The sequence below is a fragment of the Pseudopodoces humilis genome, chromosome 18 (genome assembly GCF_049639895.1).
Source record: "Pseudopodoces humilis isolate 2021_Gansu_Grassland_sample_001 chromosome 18, ASM4963989v1, whole genome shotgun sequence".
NCBI lineage: Eukaryota > Metazoa > Chordata > Aves > Passeriformes > Paridae > Pseudopodoces > Pseudopodoces humilis.
The window spans coordinates 2,546,558-2,569,133 of NC_142217.1; the positions used below are offsets into that span (position 1 = coordinate 2,546,558).

Genomic DNA, 22,576 nt, shown 5'->3' on the forward strand with positions numbered 1-22,576 from the left:
CGGAGTCACAGCTCAAGTGACCTGTCTGTAAGGAGCTCTGGCAGCATGGGGGCATAGTTTAGTGGTGGACTTGGCAGTGCTGGGTTGAAGGTTGGACTTGATGATCTTAGAGGGCTTTTCCCATCTCAACACTTCTGTGATTCCCTGAGCACAGATGTAATTCACTGTCCAGGTGGGTAATGATGGTGAACAAAGATTACTTGTCCTGTCTCCTGGAATTAGACCAGGACAGAGGACAACCTGCTTCACTGCTGCTCTTTCTCTCTGGAAAGAAGAGCTCCACATGCTCCTCACTGATAACTTTTCCCTCTTCCTGATTAGATTTCCTGATCACACTGCTTTCTGAGACTTCTTTCACTTTAATTCACCTGGGTCTCTTGGATGTATGTCTTGGACCCTCCATGCAGTGCAGACCCATTTCCATGTGGGTTACAAACAAGCAAAGGTATGAGAAAGGGATGACTTCACAGGCACGTCAGATGTTTGCAATGGAAAGAGAAGCTGGGTAACAGAAACAAGTCTTGTGCCAGCTCTAAACTGACCTGCTCCAGGCTTGAGGTGTTTCCTGGCAGGGATGGAGAAGCTGGGAGGGAGGGGAGGAGGTTTCCAGGAGTGATGCCATGCTCCATGATCCCACAAGATATCCTTGTCCAAAATCCTGGGCTGTGGCACATCACCTCTCACCTGCCTCCTGCTGATGGGGCTTCCTCCCCTTCCTCCTCCCCATCCCTTTCCAGAAACAGCCAGACCAGAAGCTGATGAAGCAGAGATAGACAGACAGAGAGACATATAAATTTTCTCTGATGCCTCAAATTATAGCCCAATTCATGAGATCTGAACAAGATCTCGTTTCACCCAGTCCCTTGGTCTAGGAGCTTTTGCATTACCCAGGACTGCCAAGCTCTGCACCAGAGCTGGGTATTGATAAAGCCTGTGGACATTTTCAAGTCTGCTAAAAAGATGTTCCAAGGTGACAGATCTTAAGCAACACACAGAGCTGAGTGTTGCTCTGCTCTCCACACCCTTCACCGCTGCAGGGGAAAAGCAGCCACTATCAGTGATAGCTGGATCCAATTTATTAGGCGCTTCGAGGAGACATTCATCAGGCAGGGAGATAAATAATCTTCAGATGGAACAATTAAATTTAATTGCCTGAAGATTATTTGTCTCCTTCCCTGATGATTGTCTCTGCTGAGCGCCTTATAAATTGGATCCAGCTATCAGCAATATTAAAGGCGCTTCCCCTAGGAACTGGCCCAGCTGCCCAGACCAAAACATTGGGCTCAGAATGAACTTTCACTGTTACAGACTGTCACTGTTATCGAAACTGATGCTGCCTCAAGACTCATGGGTGTTTTTTTCTTGCAGTTAGACAGGGCTGTGCTCAAAGTGTCTGGGTTTTCTGGTCCCTGGTGGTGCATCTTGAACTCAGCAGAATTGCTCCAACTCTGATGGCCCTGTGGCAGTGATGTCCTGCTTAGCAAAGACTTCAGGAGGGATGTGGTGAGCCCCAAGGTAGATCCTGAAAGGTTTGACTGTGCTGGACTTTGTTGTGGCTGCAGAAATGAGGAACTGAAGTTGTGGGCTCCATAGCACACTATGGAGCAGTGATGGCATTTTGTGCTGGCCATGAGAGAAATGGTGACAGAGCCACATCTCAGCTTGAAGAGACCTTCCAGATGTGTGGGCTCACTAATGCCTGCCCCAGCCAGTCTGCCAGCTTGAGGGCTAGCACACCGCAGGTACATGGCTTTTCCATGCAAAGACAGAGCCAGGGTAGCCACCTTATTCCTGTTACTCCAGGACAGGACCAAAACTGGAACCTCTCCAACAATCCAGGAGCCATCAATTCCCTCCTCTGTATACGTCTGAAGTCTGGAAAATATCTTAAATATGGGAGAGGAAAGGGAGGGGTTTGATTCTCAGCTGGTGTAAATCAACACAGCTCCATTGACGTTGTTGGATGATTACTGAGACTTATGTCCTCTGACCCCAAAAATTTCTAGGGAGGGAGGTAATGACTGCAGAGCATTCCAGTGTTGCAAGAGATCTTCCCCCAGGCTGGCTTCAGAGAGGCTGTAACTCCAGGGGCTGGGAAGCACAGGGATACGTGTCTGGGTGAAAGAAAGGGAGAAGGAAAGCCCCAAGGTACCCAGCTGAGTTGCAGACGGAAGGCAGGCTGGAATCCAGAGAGGCTGCGCTGTAGGGATATACATATATATATATATATATATATCATGGGGACATCTCATCCTCCTGTACCTTTCCAAGTGTGGATGGCTCAAGATATGAACACCATGGTGTTCTCAGCTCCTTCTGGGCAGTGGTGGAGTCTAATGATTCTGGTTCAGCCCCACTGGTGCCCACCCTGCGCCCAGGGTACCCCGGAGCAGTCAGTGGCTCACTCCACCTCGTCCACCCTGCCTGCCTTGGGAAAGATTTGGACTTTTGGCAATTGCCAAGAGCCACGGTAACACACCCTCTGCTCCAACACTGCCAATCCTCTGACAGATGAGCTGTGTCCGGGTGTCCCAGAGCAAGAGGCAGCATTTGGAGGTGCAGGCCAGGCGCCAGCGCTGTGCTCCTTCCTGCGAGCAGTGCCGAAAAGACCCTGGAATCAACATGTTTACTGACAGACTCCTGTGCTGTTGGCCTGCTTTTCTAAGGAAATGAAGCTTGTGCAATCACATTGTCTGGGGGTGTCTGTTCCTAATAACTTCTCAATTCACCAGCCAATTCCAATGCAATTTGTTGGATGGGGAGAGGTCTCAAAATACTGCATCCTGCCCAGTCTCCCTGCAGTGTGCTGGGTGGCAAAATGGGGTGCAGGAAAGTTGGACCAGGTGAGGAATAGGAGCACCTTCTACACAAGTCATGGAGAAGAGCAGCAGGGTCACATTTGATGGCCAGTAGGTAGCCCCAGTCCTGTTGGGAAGAGGACTTCTCCAGCTGTGGCCAGATCTGGATGCACACCATCAGCTGAGAGAAAATGCGTGTCCAGGAGGATGGAGCTCCAGCTCCTTTGCGCATGCCCAGGCAGAGAGGATGGAGTCTGCACAAGCCATGGCTGCCAGAACACGTGGGGCTGAGCTCTGAACAGCCTCCAGCTCCCTGAAGTCCTCAACTGCAAGGCAAGGGCTCCCACTGGGCAGAAGTCCCCCTTCTGCTGGGGATGGACATTTCCAGTCCTGGCCCCTGGCCAAGCAGAGCAGGACCTGTGGCTGCTGGGCGTTGTGCTGTGTCTTGCTGCAGTCTGGACAGGATCTGGACAGCAGTGTCTTGTTTCTCCTTTGGATGCTGGTTTAATTTGCTGAAGGCGTTCAATGGCCCACATGGTCTCTCCAGTTCAGCCCTGCCAGTAACATGAGCTTAACAGAGCTGGAGAGGAGTATTTTTTAAGCGCCTATACAAACATGATTTGTTTTGTAATAACTCTTCTTCTGTTCTGTTTTGAAGGGGATGATGGCTCTGGGATCTGAGGAGCTCCAAGACAGCTCAGAGCAGCTCAAATTCCTCCCCACGTGCTTTCAATTAGCATCTTCATTAAACACCCGTTCAAAGCCACTTCCAGCCAGAGCATGACAGTGCAACAGAGCTTGGCTTCATGAAGTCACCCAGAATCAACGACAAATCAAAAAGGGCTTGGTTTGTCCTGTACTAGTCCACATGCAAGTGGGAGATAGCTGCCAGCTGAGGGAGTCAGTGTCACTACTCAGCTCCTCATCCCCATCCAGACCCAAAAACAGCACCCAAGCCATGGAGGGGAACTGCTGCCTCTGCACTTGCTGAGAGAGGAATTGGGTGCAGTGGTAAATCACCTCCCCTGGCCTGGAAGCCATCCCAAGCCATCCTGGCAGCCATTCCCAGGCCAAACCCCTGGTCCTACCAGTGCCAAGGGCAACTGTCCAGTTGACTTGGTTGAGACTTGACCTTCAGTTAACCCAGCAAAGCAGGAAGGTTGGGAAAGCCATCTGGAAGGAAACACCACTACAAAATTGTCCAGACTGGTGTTTCTCAGAGACTCTCCATTTTATGTTCTCCTTCAAATTTACTTAAACTGTGGGCATCCAGGAATCCCAGCCCTCAGCAGTGTACAAACTGCCTGTCCCCATTGCCACAAACAGCCTTGTGTCCTCAGGGGTGACCAGAAGGGACCATAGCCTTCTGCTAGCAGGACTCCATCTCTGCTTGCACTGCAGTAATGGCACCAGCTGGCTCTGAGCCAACCAATCCCACACTTGGTACAAATATTTGTATTTCAGCCTGGGGCAAAAATGTATGTTTCCATTTTCAGTCAAAACAATGAAACCTGGGGTTGAAATCCCTTTGAGAGCTTGGATGCACTGATAATCCATGCTGAGTGCTCAGCCTAGACTCCTGACCTCACCAGAGGCTCTTCCCCTTTGTCAGACATAAGAAATCTGAACCCCCTAGTGAAACCTGGCAGCACTGGCTCCCACCATGCAGGCAGCCCATTCACCTCTCTCTTCCCATCCTTCTTCCTGGTCAGGGTGTACTGGGCACCACCACCTCACCGTGGTTTCTCACTTGGTGCTTGCAGCAGCCAGGGTGGCAGGACCAGGCAGCTCCTGCAAGATGATAAATTTGGAATGGCCAGGGGCTGTCTGCCAGCCTCGGAGTAGGATCCACAGTCATGTTTTACAGGGATAACAGTGAGATTCAGGGATAGTCTCCCTCCCTTGGCTCTGTGCCTAAACAAATATGGTATTTGGGGCTTAAAGATACCATAAAATCATGGAACCACAGATTGGTTGGGTTTGGAAGGGACCTTAAAGCTCATTTTGTTCCACCCCCCTGCCATGGGTTGGGACACCTCCCCCTATCCCAGGTTGCTCCAAGCCTTGTCCAATCCAGCCTTGGGCGCTTCCAGGGATCCAGGGGCAGCCACAGCTTCTTTGGCACCATGTGCCAGGGCCTCCCCACAGATCCAGATAAATGGATCTAGAATTAGCAGTTCATTTCCCACATCTTTTAAGATAAATTTAGCAGACTTTGACACCTGGTTCCAGTAGGATGGTGACATTGCAGGGCAAACTTTTTTGAGAGTGACAATCCAGCATGGACCTCATGTCTGCCATGCTCTTGTACGGAAACCTCCATCTGTGACCTACTGAGCTTTGCATCAGTGGATGGCACCAGACCAGGTTTGTTCTTAATACAGATCATTTACTGAGTGTGCTGGTCATGGAGGAGCAGGAACAGCAGTGCTGGGACTGGGAGTAGGGAATATCAGAATGGGGCTGTAACACCTCCCAGTACTCTGTTCCACCACATCACTCACCTGTAAACCACAGCACACACTCTAATCCTTTCCAGGACACTTCACCTTTCTCTGCCTCCTTCTCCATGCCAGGTGCTCATCAGGATGGATTTCCACGACCTGACACCCAGTGCATTTCTTTTCCAATGTCGAGGCATTGTTGGAAACCGGCTGTGTTAAGGGAAAACACCAGGACTCACACTACCTGATACCAGTTCCACAGATACATTACATACAGATACACGGGGACTGGTCCCATACAGCTGCCAGCAGCAGCGGTGACATTTGTTTGCAGAGTGCTGTGTTGTGGTTTGGCTGTGGCTGGCTCCCCACGGGGCTTTGGTGGAGGGAAGAATGTGGCTGGGTCCAGAGCAGCACACACAGCCATTCCTGCCTTGATGGAGGTGATCCTCAGCAGGCTGGGCAGCCAGTTCCAATCTTGGATGTCCCGGGGGCTGAGACAGGTGGAAGGTGGAGAAACTGATGAATGAGAGGCTGGATATGTGCTCAGCCTAAAAAGTCAGCTGTGTCCTGGGCTGCATCTTCAGCTCTGCTCAGGTGAGACCCCACCTACAGAGCTGCCTCCAGATCTGGGGTCCTTGGCATAGGAAGGACATGGAACTACTGGAACAACTCCAGAGGAGGCCACAGAGATGCTATTAGGGCTGGATCCCCTCTGCTCTGGAGCCAGGCTGGGAGAGCTGGGGGTGCTCCTGGAGAGGAGAAGGCCCCAGGGACACCTCAGAGCCCCTTCCAGGGCCTAAAGGGGCTCCAGGAGAGCTGCAGAGGGACTTGGGACAAGGGATGGAGGGACAGGACACAGGGAATGGCTTCCACTGCCAGAGGGCAGGGATAGATGGGATATTGGGAAGGAATTGTTCCCTGGGAGGGTGGGCAGGCCCTGGCACAGGGTGCCCAGAGAAGCTGTGGCTGCCCCTGGATCCCTGGAAGTGTCCAAGGCCAGGCTGGGGGCTTGGAGCAGCCTGGGGTAGTAGAAAGTGTCCCTGCCCATGGCAGGGGGTAGAAGGAGGTGATCTTTCAGGTTCCTTCCAATTCAAACCATTCTGGGAGTCTGCGAAGTTGAGGACTGCAGTCCATCCATTTAAAAACTATCAAAGAAAGAAGAGCGGAATCATAATTTGTTGCTATCTTCATGTGCAGATCAAATTAAACTACTTCAGGACAAGCACATTTGCATCTTCAAATGTTCTTTGAAGCCCAAGATGGCAACGTGCACACTCAGCTTTGAGCATGTAGTTTATGATCTACAGCATTAAGCTGGGGCTTGAGGGAATACTGATATAAAAACATTGTCTTAACACAGTATCTATTGGGTTTTTTTTTTTCTTCCCACCAAAAAATTCAATTTGGTCCATAGTATAAACGTTCATAAACGATTCTTGGTTTCAATAGAAGGTATCCTCCAAAATTCTTGAGTTAGAATAAACTTGTAGATAGTCAGTGTTTTGTTTCTATATTTTGGTTTTTCAATGAAAGTGAGTTTGGTTAAAAAAAAATCCCGGTTTGCTTTTCAAGAGGAAAAAAAATAAAATAATGCACTACTGCTTCTTTATGAATTTGTATCTTTGTATTCTCAGTTCCTGTTTTAACAACATTTTTCAGGTTGCTTTGGGAACAGAAGACTTCCCTGTGTCACAGAAGTTTTCTTGGGATGGAAAGAGCTGTTTCCTCTCTGGTCAGTATGTGGGTTTGAGAACCTCAAGCCAAAAAATCCTAGACACTCCAAAGTCATCTGGAGCTTTCTGATGGTGCTAATGTTACCCAGACTCTCATCTCCTCCAGCCCAAGTGTCTTTGTGGTTGGCAAATTGCAATCTTGCTCTAAAATCCATGCTGTCCAGCATGGTTCCACATGGGAAGTGGTTTTGCCCACAGTGGACAGAGCAGACCAGTGTGTGGCTTCCCAGGGAAGACTGGGATCCTGAGCAAAGGCTCCTGGACACAAGCCTCAGGCCAACGGGGTTTTGCTCAGCAGAGCTGCATCTTCTGTGTGCATCTGGGCAGGGGATGGAAAGTGTGGGCATCTTGCAGCCCCTTGATTCACCAGCATGAATCCCATCACATCACCTTTCAACAGCAACACTATTCATGAACTCCATAGGTAAACATGGAGTGTGTCACTACACAGGCTGGTACAGAGTTCCTACAGACGACAGAGAACTAATTAACTTAGTAATTACTTGTGCTGGGATAGCCCTGGAACATCCATGCTGTTTTGGATGGCTGGGAAGGGTCTTACTCATGTTCTCACCTCCTGTTTTAGGGGAGAAAGGTTTTCACTGCCTTCAAAGGGGCAGGCTCAGAGCATCTCATCTGTGGCCATTGCAGCAGCTCCTCAGCCATCCCCTAGAACCAGAACTAATGAAAGAAGTGTGCCAGGCAAAAAAAAAAAAGAAAAAAAAAAAAAAAAAGAGGTGAGGAGAAAAGAAAAAGGAAAAAACCCTTGAGACAAACTAAAAAGAAACCAGACATCAGACTCAGAGAGCAAACTTTGGGAAGCACAAACCTGGATTCATGTCTGATAAACTGAGCAACTCCCTTTGGACAGGAGAAAAACAAATCAGATATTTCAGAATGGATGCCAACAAGCTGCTGATTTTGGGGAGGAAATTCAGTGTCACAATTCAGGTTTATTTCTATGAATTCATATGATGTAAGCAGAATACCCTGAGGTACCACTGGCTCCTTTGGCAGTGGAAATGCACATATTCCCATTAAGCTGCAGGGAAGTACTGTGGTTTTCCCCTGCTATGATTCTGGACCTGGGCCTACCTTCAAGTGAAGGGAGAAGATCTGTTTGCCCACCTGGACAGGTCACTTTGTATCACAGCACCCAGGAGCAAAAACCAATAGGCTGATCTCCATTTTTATGCCATTACTAACGAAATGATGATTACAAACAGACAAAAACCCTCCAAAAGTATGGATTGTTCTGAAGCATCATCTCCTGGTGCTCCACAGCACCTGGAAGAATAGAATGTCAGCTGCCTCCAAGGAACACTGAGAAATGCATCCCCCTGCTTCAAACCCTGCTTCTTCCCACCTCCCAGATAAGCACTGGCCAGATAAGCTCAGATGGAATTTTTAAGGATACACATCTCCAGAATGTGGGATTGTCCAGGGAGAGTTGGTACTGAACCCAGGTAGGGATGGTGTGTGCAGGGTATTAGGGTGGTACCAGTGTCCAGTGGGACCTGGGCATTGACAGTGTCTCTGTACTGGGCCACTGGTGAGGCCACAACCCAGTCCTGGGGTCACTTCTGGGCCCCCCATGACACGAAGGACATCAAGGGGCCGGAGCAGGGTCAGAGAAGGGAATGGAGCTGGGGAAGGGGCTGGAGCCCCAGGAACAGCTGAGGGAGCTGGGAAAGGGGCTTGGGCTGGAGAAAAGGAGGCTCAGGGGGGCCCTTCTCACTTCCACAACTCCCTGACAGGAGGGAGCAGCCAGGGGGGAGTCAGGCTCTGCTCCCAGGGAACAAAGGACAAGAGAAGAGAAAATGGCCTCAAGTTGCAGCAAGGGAGTTTCAGGTTGGATATTTGAAAAACTTCCTCATGGAAAGAGTGGTCAGGCACTGGCACAGGGTGCCCAGGGGGAGTGGTGGAGTCATCACCCTTTGGAGAGATTTAAATGCCATGTGGATGTGGCACTTGGGAGCATGGGTTCATGGTGGCTTTGGCAGTGCTGGACTAATGGTTGGACTCCATAATCTTAGAGTGATTTTCCATCCTTATTGAGTCCCTGATTCTATGATACCAGTGCAGAGGGGTTAGCAAGCACTGAAGGTGCTCACCTGGGTTCAGGTGGGTGCATGGCACAAAGGTGGGGTGCACATGCAGGTACAGGTGTGTGTGTGCCGGGATACTGGCAGTGCCCATGTCTGGTAGTGCTGGGGACACCACAGGGACAGTGGTGTTTGTGCCTGGTGACACAGGTCTGTGCAGGCACAGTGTCCCAGCCCCCCAGGATTCTCACCTGCTTTGCTCATACTGGAGGAAAGGGATGCTACAAGCAACATGATGCCTCTTCCAGCTTCCATGGCAGGAGACAGCAGGGCTGAACTCAGGTGCTTTGGGGATTCTCCTTCTTTGCCTGTGCAACGTTGCACATGCCAGAGTGAGTGCCAGGTCCCCATGGAGAAAACCCCTTCACCAACCCTCTGTACCAGGGCAAGGAGACCTACAGCACTAACTCTGAATCCTGGTGCTGCCAGGGCTTAGTGCCCTGGATGCCCCTTGACCCAACAGCTCGTTACACCACCTCAAAGAGCCACCATGGCTCCCATAGCCCCAGCAGTGAGGTGGTAGCCTTAAAAACTGCCAGACAGAGCCTGCTGCCTTCTATTCCCATTCCTTGACTGTGAAGAAGAGTGTCTGAAGGCTCAACAACCTGTTCAGAAAGAAAACATTGGTATGTGCCCATGAAACCACCCAGGAAGAGAAGGAAAATATGAAAAGAGACAACCGTCTTGTAACTGCCATTCTTCAAGGAATGTTGTGCAGTAGAGGCCACAAAGATGATGAGGGGTGATGAGCACCTCCTTATGAGGAGAGACTGAGGGGGCTGGGCCTGTTCAGTGTAAAGAAGAAAAGCCTGAGAGGGGCTCCCATCAATCCATACAAGTATCTCCAAGGCCGGTGCCAAGAGGATGGTGCCAGACCCTTTCTAGTGGAGCTCAGTGGAAGGAGGAGTAACGACCATAAACAAAAACACATGAAGATCCACCTTAACATTACGAAGAACTTCTTTCCAAGGAGGGTGGCAGAGCACTGGAACAGCTGCCCAGGGAGGGTGTGGAGTTTCCCCTTTCTCAAGACATTTGAAACCCACCTGGACACATTCCTGTGTTACCTGCTCCAAGAGACCCTGCCTTGGCAGGGGATTGGACTGTATGACCTCCAGAGGTCCCTCCCAACCCCAAATCTCGTGTCATTCTATGAGGAATATGTGTTGCATTAGGACATCACACATCCCTGTGTCCCTAGTTGTGGGACTTCGCACAAAACAGCTGTGCAACTCCTGCTCTTCCAACTTTGCATCCAACTCTGCTCCTACCCAGGCCCCTGCTCCTTCCCTCTTCCTCGCCCAGGCAAGGAGAGGAGGTCCCGTACTGCTCCCTGCAGCCAAGTGATCCAAGCTGCTGTGTGGCCAGAGCAGCTCCTGTAGAAAAGCTTTGCACAGCCAGCAAGACCCTTCCAGGAGCAGAGCTCTGCACAGAGGTGTAGGCAAGCAGCTCCCATCTGCAGAGGGCCCCAGCTCTGGCTGCAGACATTGTTCCAGGCCCACCCCAAAGACCAGCGCCTGGCTTTGGGTCATGGCTGTGTCTCTCTTGATGGAACAGGGCTTCTAGGAAGGGAGAACAAATTCTTAAGGAAAGGGGAGGCCTTTTTCCCTTCTGGGGTCAAATGAAAGGGCATCAGGAGGTGCACAGCTCCATACTGAAGAGCATCAGGAACACAGATGTAGCTTTCTGTACACAGCCCTGATCTAACACTGAATTCACCATGTGACTTCCAAAAAGTCACTTAGTTTTCCACCAGTTGTGCCTTCCCTCTGCCTTGCCTCAGGCTCTGAGTGTCAGTAGGTGACACATGTAAAGGGAGGACCACCCTGCAGTCCCTGCCTTTTTGGTACATCCAGTGCCTGTGGATGCCCAACAATGACAAACATCATGGGAACCTCTGCACTCATCAACTCACTTCTTCCTTGACCTGGGAGAGTGGGATTGGTTTTAACTTGAGGCAGAAGACAAGCAAAGGAGAGACAAGATGGGAGAAGTGCCTTTTAAAAAGTTCCTTTGTCGCTCGCCTCCACATCCCATGGCGATGCCTGCGCTGACGTCAATGCGGTGTTGGTTGATTTGCACCAGCTGAGGGGCTGGCACAGGATCCTCCCCTCCACAGTGGCTCTGACGTGGGGCAGGAAGGGTTTGTGCTGGGATTTATATTCCTGCCCGTGCCACACTGCTTGTCGCAAGATGAGGAATGAGGAACCTCTGCGGAGTGACAGTCGAGCCATGTGGCTGCCCAGAGAGCCCCTCCTGCACCCTGGCACCCAGCGACAGTGGGCTGCTGGCCAGCCCTGATCCCTCCGTGCCAAGGGAAGGGCAGTGAGGTACTGCCCTGCTACAGGGGAATCAGAATTGGGAGCTTTGCCTTGCCAAGGGGTGCTAGACTGGCACCTTGCTCGCAGTGTTTGTGCCAGCTGTGACACAGCTGTGAGCTCTCACGTAATCCTTGCTCCTCCAATGGAGGCTGCAGGACCAGACCTAGGCATCCAGCCCTACAGCTCTGGGGTTTCACCACCCCATGGAAGTGATGCCTTGGCATGCCCAAGCTTATCTTGCTGCCTTACAGAGCAATGAATCCCAGAAGAGCATTTTTGACTTGTACTTTGCTCCCACACATGTGATTTGTGTGTTAATGTAAGGCTGCACAGTGTGGAAAACATGCCACTAAACACTCCTGGGAAAGAGGAGCCCAGCCCTTGGAATCAGGGCTGGTTTGGGAGATGGATGATGGAAAGCTACGCACCAAACCACAAGAAGGACAAGTGATATGCGGTCAGCAGCAGTTGTCTTTACTATGGACCACAGGAGATCAGAAAAGTAACCTTGTTAACAGGAGACCTAGTGGCTAACAAAATGTCATGCTGTAGGACGTACTAGAGAAGCACAATCACCAGAACAAAACAGCACCCAGGGGGACAGGGAATCCCAGGGGGTTGCAGAGGATGCCCTATAGCAAATTTCTAGTGTGGTATTGACATGTCTGCGAGTGCAGGGGGCTGGCTGCATGGGTTCCTTTAGTCTTGGACACAAGTCAAAGGGTCTTCACCTTTACCCAACTCCAGTGGCTCTGGCACAATGATTATTGACTTTTTCAGAATAAAAATACTAATATAATTTTGCTTCAAGAACTGTGTTCAAGAATCATTTCTCCAGGTGCAGTGAAAGGAGGGCAGATAGGAAAAACCCCTCCAAGGGTTGTCCTTGTGGCTCCTGCCCTCTCCTCACTGACATCACAGCCCTCCTCAGCAATCCTCTGTGGCTTTGCCTTCAGTGAATCCCAAACAAGGTTTTTCAGAAAAATACGAAAGGGGAAAAAAAAAGTATTGCTGCTTCTTCTTGTAATATTTTTCCTCTCTCTCTCCCCCCCTCTTTCTCCTTGAAGATGTTTACTTTCAAAAATTCCATTCCTGCAGAGATTCCTCCTGAGCTCTGAGGTCTCTGGACTCCACCCTCCTCTTCTCCAGTCAGAAAAACTGAGTCTTGATGTCTCTTTGGTAAAAAAAAAAAAAATTTAAAAAATAGCACAAACAAATAACACACAACCCAGTATGATCCCATTCCACCCCGCGGACGCCTGATGAGAGGGTGTCTGTGGAAGAAGGAAGCATCAGAGACGAGCTGTCTGCTCTCTGGAAGCCGAGGTCTCCGCTCCGTCCCGTCGGCTCTCCTCTCATACGGTGGTCGCTGGCCCGTACTGGAGCACCAGAGGAGACGTCTCCTTGATGCGGACGTAGAACCGCCCCTCGGGCTGGCTGGTGTGGAGGGACAGAAGTAAGAAGTCATCGGGGAGCCACCGCTCGCTCTCGTCAGCAGCGAACACCAGTCCGAAGTGCTCCAGCTGCTCCTCGCCGTAGAAGACGGCGGCCGAGCCGCCCAGCACATCCCGTGAGATGTCGTTCATCTCCAGCACCACCAACTTGACCACCTCCCTGGCAGGCGTCTGGCTGGTGATGTGCAGCTGTGGAGAGAGAGAGGCGGGAGAGATGGATGGTAAGGGGGAGGGATGAGGAGAACAGGGGCTGGAGGCAGCACACAGCATGGAGGAACGGTGAGGGTGGAGGAACAGCTGCCCCAGTGATGCCAGAGAGCAGGTGGAAGCAGCCTGGCACAGAGCCACGGGCACACTATGTCCAGGGAATGCCCAAGGGGTGCCCCAGCATGCCAGGGCCCAAACTCATGGACTGCTCTCCTGCCTCCACTCCTCTCTCCAAGCCCTTGCCACTCAACCCTTGCATGTGTCACCTACAGCTCTGCTGAGGCTGCCCCACCATCTCATCACCTGTAGCTGCAGAGTGACAGTGCCAGACAGACTGCTCCTGGTACCATGGAAGGATCTGTGTGAAATCCCTCTTGTGAGCAGGGTCCAGACCCTCAGACCAGCTGGACCACAACAGCTCTGCCAAACTACAACTGAAACCTCTTTGGCACATGATGCTAAATTTCATCCCATGCACAAGTTTGGGGTTCTCCCACCAACAGCTACCCTTGCCCTCTGCTCCTCTGGGGACAGCCCTGTGAATCCCAAATCCTGTCAAGAAAATGAGCTCATCAGGGCCCTGGCTGCTAATGCTGGGAGCCGCTGCTTGGCCTCAAAGGCCCAAAGGCAGGACATCCATCCTCGCCTAGGCAAGGCAACGTTTCCTTTGGCACATGTGTGGGGCTTGTGGAGCGCCAGGAGTGCTGCCCCAGCAGGGTGGTCCCAGCCCTGGCCCCACGTGAGCGCTGCCATCCCTGAACAGCCACTGCAGGTCTCAGCTGATTTACACAGCCGAGGAGGCGTGCCTTTGAACTCGCCTTGCTTCCAGGAGAACATAAAACGCTTTCATGCAGGCGTGTCCAGAGCTTTGCAACTTCAAAAGCCACATGGGCAGCCTGCCAAGAACCCGAGGGCTGCACTTCAGCTCCATAGAAACCTATGGGCATTCCTCAAATGGAAAATAATCTGGTGACGCAGAGTTGTCTCTGCTAGGATGTCCTGGCTGGGTGCAGAGACACTGGCTATCAAACCTGCCCAGTAATAAACCAACCAGCTTGTTGGCTCTGTTCTTCCTCTGCCATTCCTTTAGGGTCACTTTCAACCCAAACCAGTCCATGATTTAATGATTTTCTGCTCCATCATCCTCAGTCCTGGGCACCAGGAGTGTCTCGGAAGGGAAATTTTAACAGGGGAAGGATGTCTATGGCTGGGACCAAAGGAGGCCACAAAGCCAGAGGGGGATCTGCCCAAGATGTGCATCCTGGGGGATCCCAGGGGATCCCACCTGGAGCAGGTGTGAGTGATCAGAGCTGGGGGGTCAGCTCTTGGCAACAAAGCCCTCATGGAGAGAAGTCAGGTCACACAACTGCTCCAGCATAGTCTGAAGGAGCATGGAAGGAGCTTTGCCTGCTGCCCCAGCTGGAACTGGAGTGAGTTCTGCCACTGGAGGTACCTCCACAGGCTGGAGACAAAAGGCTGCTGCTCTCCCTTCCCTAATGGGGAAGGCTGGAGCAGACACCACACACCTGGGAAGGGGAGGCTGTGGGAGGAGCATGGCCAGGGCAGGGGTGACGGCTGAATTTTGGCCCAGAAGGATGATGTGTTTGAACACTGGGATGTGGCAAGGATGTGGCAATGTGTCCTTTGCTCTGCCTGCCCATACTGGGTAGCACCAACCTGCTGTCACCTGCTGAACCACAGATGAAGAGCTGAACTTCAGCCCCACTGCCTTGTCCCCAGAATTCACTATGTGTGGCCCTGGCTCACTCCTTATGCAGCAGCAGCCATTGCTCCTACAAAGACACCCTGTCCTACCAGGAGCCTCATCACTACAGCAGGGACAGAGGGAGTCAGGGCAGGAGATCTGTGGGTGTCCAGGGGACCTCACCCCTGGGACAGTGGAGGATGGGGAGGGCAGTGCCAGGTACAGGGCACTTGAGCCCTGCTGTCTCTGTCCCCATCCTGCCTGCCCTGTCCCTCCAGGCACGGCAGAGCCGCTCCGCCACCTGTTACAGGCTCTGGTACCTTGACACTGGTTTCTTTGGAGAGTCCCGTTTCATACTGAGGGCAGACCCTCAAGGTGACAGAGCCCGGCTTCTTCCCTCGGTCGGCCAAGCCCCCGGGCTGCTCTGGCTGCTGCTCTGGCGAGTTCTGAGTCCACTCATCCGAGCGCGTCCGGCAGACGGGCTCCGAGCCCTGTCCGCCCCGGCGGCGCTCGGGGCTGGGTGTCGAGGCAGTCCCCAGCCTGAGCTGGCTGCAGTGGCCCGCGGTCCTGCTCTCTGCCGGGGAGCTGTCCACGGAGCCGGGGCAGGACTTTCTCGGGGCGGGGCAGTGGGGCTTGGGGAAGTCCAGGCTGCTGGTCCGAACGCAGTACGCCTGTCGCTTCTCCGTGATGCGCAGCAGCTCGATCTGCCGGCTGGGCAGGACAAAGTCGCTGTCATAGAGCTTGGCCGGTGGCCGGGGCTCCTCGGACGGTGGCGGCACTGGGGGTGAGGTCTTGAGCTCGTGGCTCTGCAGGACGTCCGGGGCACTGTCCCGCAGGCTGCGGGCCCCCCTCCGGCCGCAGCTCTCGGGCCCCGAGGAGGAGTACACCAGGTCGAGCTCCTTCGGGCTCTGCGCCCGGCTGGAGTCGTAGTCACTGTCGGTGGCCAGGAACACCTCCGAGGAGCCTTCCTCATCCGACAGCCCGTGCGAGTCTGCGAAGGGTGAGGGAAGCAAAGAGGAGCTCAGCCTGAGTGCGGACAACCCCCGTTGAGGAGGAATCCAAGGAAGGCTCTGAGGTTATCCCCGTGTCACTGCCCCGGCTGAGACTGACTGCCCTGCCCGTGCTCCTGGCTCAGCCCTGCTGGCACCTCGGGCACAGCCACCCCGACCCCCTGAGCACGGGCAGCCCCTGGGCCCACCAGGCAGGAGCTTGGCACAGCTGGGTCCTTACCAGAGTTGAGCTTGCGGCTGGTCTCCGGTGAGGGCACTGGGGACGGAAGGTAGTCAAGGTGGGACAAGGAGGATCGGGTTTGCTCCTTCACTGGCCCCCCAGCCTCGCTGAGGAAGCCGCTGAGAGAGACCCCACAGGAGGGCTGCTTGTAGCGGGCGTGCTGCAGGACATCCATGATCCAGCGCATCTCTCGCCAGATCTCCTCCATTTGCTGCCAACAGAGGAAATGGAGGAGCCCTTTCACACAGCAAACGACAGCAACGAGAAAGTCCCGTGGCAAAACACGGAGTCTGTACACACACCTCTCCCCGGAGCTTTGGGGGAACCTCTGGGCCAGGAAATGCAAAGAAAGTGTTCTCAGGTAGGAGGAGGATGCTGGTTCAGCAGGAGTGCTGGGGACAGGGACAGTGTGGGATGCTCTTTTGCATGTCCATCCCAAAATGCACTTGCAGGCCCTTTTCTAGCAAGGAGGGCATGTGTACTGCAGAAACCTTTGGGTCTCTCCTTAGGATTTTTAATATAATCATTGCAATAAGAAGATGCTCGATAAAGCAACTGCAGCCTGGAGAAGAGAAGGCTCCAGGGAGACCTCAGAGGCCCTTCCAGTGCCTAAAGAGGCTCCAGGAGAGATGAAGAGGGACTTGGGAAAAGGGTAGGGAGGGATGGGACAAGGGTCTGGATGGACAGGACAAGGGTGAATGGCTTCCCACTGCCAGAGGGAAGGGATATCCCTGCCAGGGCAGGGATAGATGGGATACTGGGAAGGAATTGTTCCCTGGGAGGGTGGGCAGGCCCTGGCACAGGGTGCCCAGAGAAGCTGTGGCTGCCCCTGGATCCCTGGAAGTATCCAAGGCCAGGCTGGATGGGGCTTGGAGGAACCGGGGATAGTGGAAGGTAGAAGTGGATGAGGTTTAATGTCTGCTCCAACCCAAACCATTCCATGAATCTATGAAAAACCAGCCTTCTGCTGCCCATCAGCCACATCACAGAAACCCCCAGAGCCACCAAAACCTAGGAACAGCCTTGGTGCAGATGCTGCTGCCTGAATCCTGGCAGGTCAGGGGCAATGTAGAGCCTGGCTCTCACCCCATACCTGGATGTAGTCCTGAACCTGCTGGTGCCTCTGCTTGGCAGTGGAGAGCTCAGCATCAGAGAAAGCCTCCCTGAGGCTCTGCTGGGAGAGGAGCGACTCCAGCTCCAGCAGGGCAGACACCTGGCAGTACTGCGTGATGAAATCCCGGTCATACGTGAAGAAGTGGACTGGGAGAGGAAACAAGAGAGAGGGGGATGAAAGACATGAGGTCCCATGCTGTGGATGCCCTGCAGGCTCCTCCCTGTCACTCAAGATGAGGAGGCAACACTGTCCATTAGTCCACCTGGACAGGGCTCAGTACACCTCTCCATCCCTCCTCCCCAGGGAGTGAGGAAACTCTAGCCACCCCACTGCCCATCCCAGCTCTCAGGAGGCCTCAGAGGACAAGAGGACAAGCAGGGTTGGGTTTTGGCATTCCCTCTCCTTACCCAGCTCGAAGATCTGCAGTGGCAGTGTGAGGAAGCCAGAGCGAGGGGTATAAGGATTGTTCTGGCCTGGAGCAGTGCAGACATCGTCTGATGGAGGCAGCAGCAGCAGGAAGGAGACCTGATCCCCAAAGTCCAGCACCTCTTGGCTGTACAGACGGAAGTCTTTGGCCTGCAAGAAGACAGCACAGGTAACAGCTGCACACATCACCTGGTAGGGCCTCTGCTCAGTCCCCATGCACAGAGGAGGTGTCCCTGAGTAGTCCTCAGGGACCACCAGCAGCCAGGGGAAGCTGCAGTTTCAGCACACAACCAGAGACTCCTTGCTTCTGGCATGATCTGCATAATCTCATCATTTCTTCTCTAATTTTTCATAAAAGTCTCAAAACTTCTGGTCAAAGTCACCATGGCAGGGTGTCAAAAACATGCCATCAGCAATGGCTCAGTGGTGTGCAGGGAGGTGCCCTCCCAGCTGCCCAGCCAGAAGCACATGCCTATCATTGGGGCTGCTGGGTTGCTTCCCAGCAGATACTTGGCATGGTATGGTGGAGGACGGTTTCTCCCCATGCAGTCTGGTCCCAGGGGCTGCAGCTCCAGCCCAGCACTGGCCAGGGACCAGCCTGCTTTGGAGAGGCAGAGCTGGGCTGGTCTCTGGCTGCCCAGGACCAAACCACTGGCAGCAGTGACAAACATAGATTTGCCACTGTTTCTTTGGGGGTACAGTGTGGGAAGGACAAACAGCTCCTGTGGACACTGTCCCTGGGCAGGCAGACTCACCACTCACCTTCTGTTTGCACAGAACTAAAATCTGGGTGCTCACAGCCCCGTCCCCTCCCTCTGCCCCAGACCTTGGCTCCTGCCTCTACCTCTTGCAACGGGATGTTCACCAGGGTCATCAGCTCCTTGATGGCCACTTGGAGCTCCTGAAACAAGGGGTTCTGGGACCTGTCAGCCTCTGGCTCTGTGGGAACAGGCTCCTCCACGCTGGCCATCTTCTGCAGCCACTCCCACTCCTCCCTGCAGAAGGCCAGAGATAGACAGGTGAAAGAGGGAGCAGTTGGGGTGGATGTGGACATAATTTCTCTGAGAGCTGTGTTTGCTTGGCTGCTCCTCCCCAGAGATGTGGGAGAGGTGGAGGTAGAGAGGGAACTTGGTTTGCCCTAAGCTGAATCAGAATCACAGAATATGCTGAGCTGGATGGAACCCACAAGGATTGTCAGGTTCAGCCCTGACCCCACACAGGACACCCTAACAATCCCACCCTGTGCCTGAGAGCACTGCATGGCAGAGGTAAGAGGAAATATTATGCTGCTGCTGAAGCAGGAAGTGATGGATGCTGTTAGCCGGGGTGGGACAGAACAGCCTGGCTGCCCTGTCTGAGCAGCCCTGCAAATCCCACCTGGAGATGTTGGGGTTGGAGCGAATCTTGACGTGGCACAGGATATTGGGGAGCTGCTCTGGCACCAGCACTCGGATCTGATCCACGGCACTGCACAGCTTCAAGTAGCCCAGGTAGAGGCCTGGGGAGAGGGCATGGCTGCTCCGCTGGTGATAAGCCAGCTTGTCCTGGGAACAAAGGCAATGCTGGACTGAGCAAGTGCTCACAGTGGGGGTTGTGCTGATGCTGTAGCACAGCCAGTCCAGCTGGAGAAGGGGAGTGGCATAGGAAGACAGCCTGGTCCTGCCAGGGTGAATCTGGCACCAACTTGATGCCTCCCCTTGAAACAACGGGATTTTTGGAGGCTGGCTGGGCTCTGCTCCCCCTCTGCTGTGACCTTTCCAGGCCGAGGAGGAGCAGGGGGCACTGGTGTTTCCCAGGGGAGCCCACTGCAGTCCTTGCCCCAGGAGCCCCAACACGCACCTGGACGGAGATGAGCAGTGTGTCCAGAGCCGTGGGCTCCTCTGGGGAGGACACGGACTTGCGGCTGCTCTGCAGCTTGCAGATGGGGACCCAGCGGACGCTCTCGAAGGTCTGGTTGGTCTTCACCTCCTTCAGGGTGACGATAAGGATGTTGCCCTGTTTGTCTTTGATGGGCTCAAAGAAGACCTGCCCCAGGTCCTGGATGCCCAGCAGCCCCTGTGTGACAGGGTGGGAAGGCAGGAGAAAGCAGAGGGTTAGGGGACAACCCAGAGGCACAGTGGGTCTGGGCAGCTGGGATGTGCCTGCAGCTGCCTGTCCAGAACCAGTCTGCCCAGAAAAGCACCCTGATGGTCCCCAGCCCCTCTGCACGAGACTGCCATGACACCTGGCACCTCACTGTCCCACGGCCAGAGTCCTGCCAGGGAGGATGAGTGAATGGCACACAGTCAAGGCCAGCAGATCCTGAGTTTATCCTGACTGTGGTACCTTTGCACGCTGTTCCCGAGGGAGCTCAGCCCCCAGGGTCCCACTTGAAGTGTCTGTTCCCCACCCAGGCTGACCCTCACCTGCATCTGCGAGATGGCGAGCAGCATCTTGAAGCGAGTCTGCAGGATGCAGGAGCAGGAGGACTGGGACACGGTGACACACTGCCGCAGCCACAGGATCTCATCCCACATACATGAAACCTGCACACACCATAGAGTGTCACTGCTGTTGCAGCTGGGTCACACTAGGGGGTTTTGGGGAAATTGTTTGCCTCTCTGAGTTGGGTTAGGAATGTTCTTGGGCATGCAGCACCTCTGAGCAGGGATGCTAATAAATCCCTGTGCCACAGGCACTGAGATAACTCCAGACTCTGTACTCGAGGGCAGCCCTGAGCTGTGTTCACTCAGACATCCATCTTTATCTAGGACTGATGCCTTAAGTTTGAATACAAGTTGGCCAGGGTGGGGAGGGAGAAGAAAGCACTCTCCATCAGTAGATAAGGACCACCCAGCAAATTATTTTGGCCCTGAGGTGCCCACATGCCCTTTCCCAAAGTCTGCTGACATTGGAGGAGCTGACAGCAGCTCCCTGTGCATCCTACAGCAGAGGCAGAGGTGCCATGGAAGGATGCTGAGAGGAAGCAGCTCAACAGCCACTGACATCCCTGTGGAGAGGCAGTGCCCACCCACCCTGGCACACAGCCTGCCCAGTGTGGTACTGGTCTGTCATCCATCTTTGGGCTTCCAGGGGTTGGAATGAAATGCCATTCCCTGGAAGTTTCCTGGTCCATGCTGAACCCCAGCAAGCAGCAAGTCTATGGGCTGCCTGTACTGCCAAGCCCCAGTGTTTGGGCTGGAGGGGCAGCGGTGTTGCCTGATGCCTGCCTGTGTCATCCTGGCACTCCTGGCACTCTGCCCAAGCACAGGGTCCCTCAACCATCCACCTTGGTGAGCCAGAGGAAATCCTGCATGAGTAGGCAGGAGTAGGTGTCATCGATCTCCACCACGGGGATCTGGTCTTCGTGCGTCACCAGGATGTTGTCATCCTTGTAGAAGATGGCTGTCAGGTACAGGCCCCTGCATGGGGGGAAGACAGACTTCAGTGCCACCCCCAGCTCCCAGCTCCATCTCCCAAAGGGTCTCTTTCTTGAGGGAAGAGGAGATGCTCTGCCCCAGGTCTCCACTTCTCTCCAACAGCCTGTGGCAGAAGAGGCTCGTGGCTGGTACTGGAGCAGGAACAGGAACCCAACATGTCCCAGCAGATACTATGGCCCATGGCCCTGCAGCACATGGGAAAAAGATGGGCCAGACTCTGCAGGGGACACTGTGTCTGAACAAGGTTGGGTGCCAAGTGACCCTCAGAGGTGGTGCAGGGATCTGGACACCAGCACAGCTTGGCCAGTCCAAATGGAGACACCAAGAGAACCTTTGATCTCTGGACCATGGGATTCATCTCCACTGACACCAGCAGCTCGCTCCCGGTGCAGACCCTGCTCTGAGCACCCCCAGCCCCCAGTGTGCAGGCACAGCTCTCAGGATGGGCAGCTCTGTGGCCCTGCTGGGAAAGGGGATCTCACCAACCCCATGCACCAGCCTCTCACCGCTTCAGTGTCTTGAGAAACTTGCTGCCAGGGTGGAAGAGGTGCTTGAGGCTCTTGGAGACCGAATGCTTTCTGCTCTGGGGCTGGTTCTTGCAGGGCTCTGTGGAGCAGAGAGCAGAGGATGCTGCAGCAGGAGATGAAGAGCTGATGCCAACCCATTGGTTGTCTGTCTCCCTGCTCTGCTCATCCATGGCACAGACCTATTCCTGCACCACCCCAGCTCTGTGGATCACACCACAACCCTGGAGGACTCAGCTGTCCCCCTCCAGCCTCCCTGGAGCACTGTGCTGTGGGCTCACCATGGCAAATGCAGTGCTGGTGGACGGTCTTCACCTGGCCCAGCAGATGGTCCAGAGCTTCAGCCTGTCCCCTCCGCCGTGGCGCCCGGCCATCATACTCCCGCCAGTCTGTGGAGACAGACCAACATCACACCTCTTGGCCTGGGGAAAAAGGGGTCCTCTCCTCCCACATCCTCTGGGTGTCCCCCCATGCCACAGCACGGCAGCAGCTGTGGGTGCTGGGCACCTCTGGATGTGCTGGGAGATCCCCAGCTTTGTGCCACTCTTCCCAGGAACAGCCAGCTCTGCACAGCAACCCATGGCCACTGGCCTCCCCACAGCGAAGCAGGGACACACCAGAGGGAAGGAACAAGGTTCTGTCTGTTGCTGCTGCACTTCACTGGCTTTAAAAAAGAAAATTCTTTCCAGTCTCTTCCTCCAGGTCTTCCCCAGTTACTCCAGATGAGCGCTGGGAGCTGGGCTTACCTCGACAAACACATAAATAAACTCCCACCAGCTCCACCCGCTGGGACGGCAGCAGGACCATGAGCAGGGCTGGGGACCTGCCGGCTCTTCTCCCTCAACTTTATATTAATTGCTTTAAACACCCCCTGTGTCCTGCCCGCTGCTGTTTTCCATGGAAAGTTCAGTTCTGTTAACTTTGGCTGGAACTTGCTGCTATTTTTAGTAGCTTTAAAAACACCCAGGGAGGTGCCTGACTATATTCTGCTGGGCCAGGAAGGGATCTCTACTGAAGGAAGAAATATTACTGGCAATAAAAATAAATAAACCTCACTCCTGTCTGATTCACTTCAGCCACACTCAATTGATGC

At 53.7% G+C, this 22,576-nt stretch overlaps 1 protein-coding gene across 11 annotated transcripts in view; it reads right to left on the reverse strand.

The window, feature by feature from the left end:
* Positions 1-11,866: 11,866 nt before the first annotated feature.
* Positions 11,867-22,576, reverse strand: part of LOC102110019 (ankyrin repeat and fibronectin type-III domain-containing protein 1-like) — a 245,663-nt gene continuing 234,953 nt past the window's right edge. For all 11 annotated transcript variants that reach the window (XM_088064291.1, XM_088064296.1, XM_088064292.1 and 8 more), the window contains 12 exons: positions 21,765-21,872; positions 21,466-21,565; positions 20,809-20,941; positions 19,946-20,065; positions 19,380-19,595; positions 18,918-19,084; positions 18,385-18,535; positions 17,522-17,690; positions 17,094-17,260; positions 16,001-16,211; positions 15,091-15,761; positions 11,867-13,047 (listed from right to left, as the gene is read on the reverse strand). In XM_088064291.1, coding sequence (XP_087920417.1) covers positions 12,760-13,047; positions 15,091-15,761; positions 16,001-16,211; positions 17,094-17,260; positions 17,522-17,690; positions 18,385-18,535; positions 18,918-19,084; positions 19,380-19,595; positions 19,946-20,065; positions 20,809-20,941; positions 21,466-21,565; positions 21,765-21,872 — 2,501 coding nt within the window. In that variant the 3' untranslated portion in view covers positions 11,867-12,759. The remainder of the gene's footprint in view (positions 13,048-15,090; positions 15,762-16,000; positions 16,212-17,093; positions 17,261-17,521; positions 17,691-18,384; positions 18,536-18,917; positions 19,085-19,379; positions 19,596-19,945; positions 20,066-20,808; positions 20,942-21,465; positions 21,566-21,764; positions 21,873-22,576) is intronic.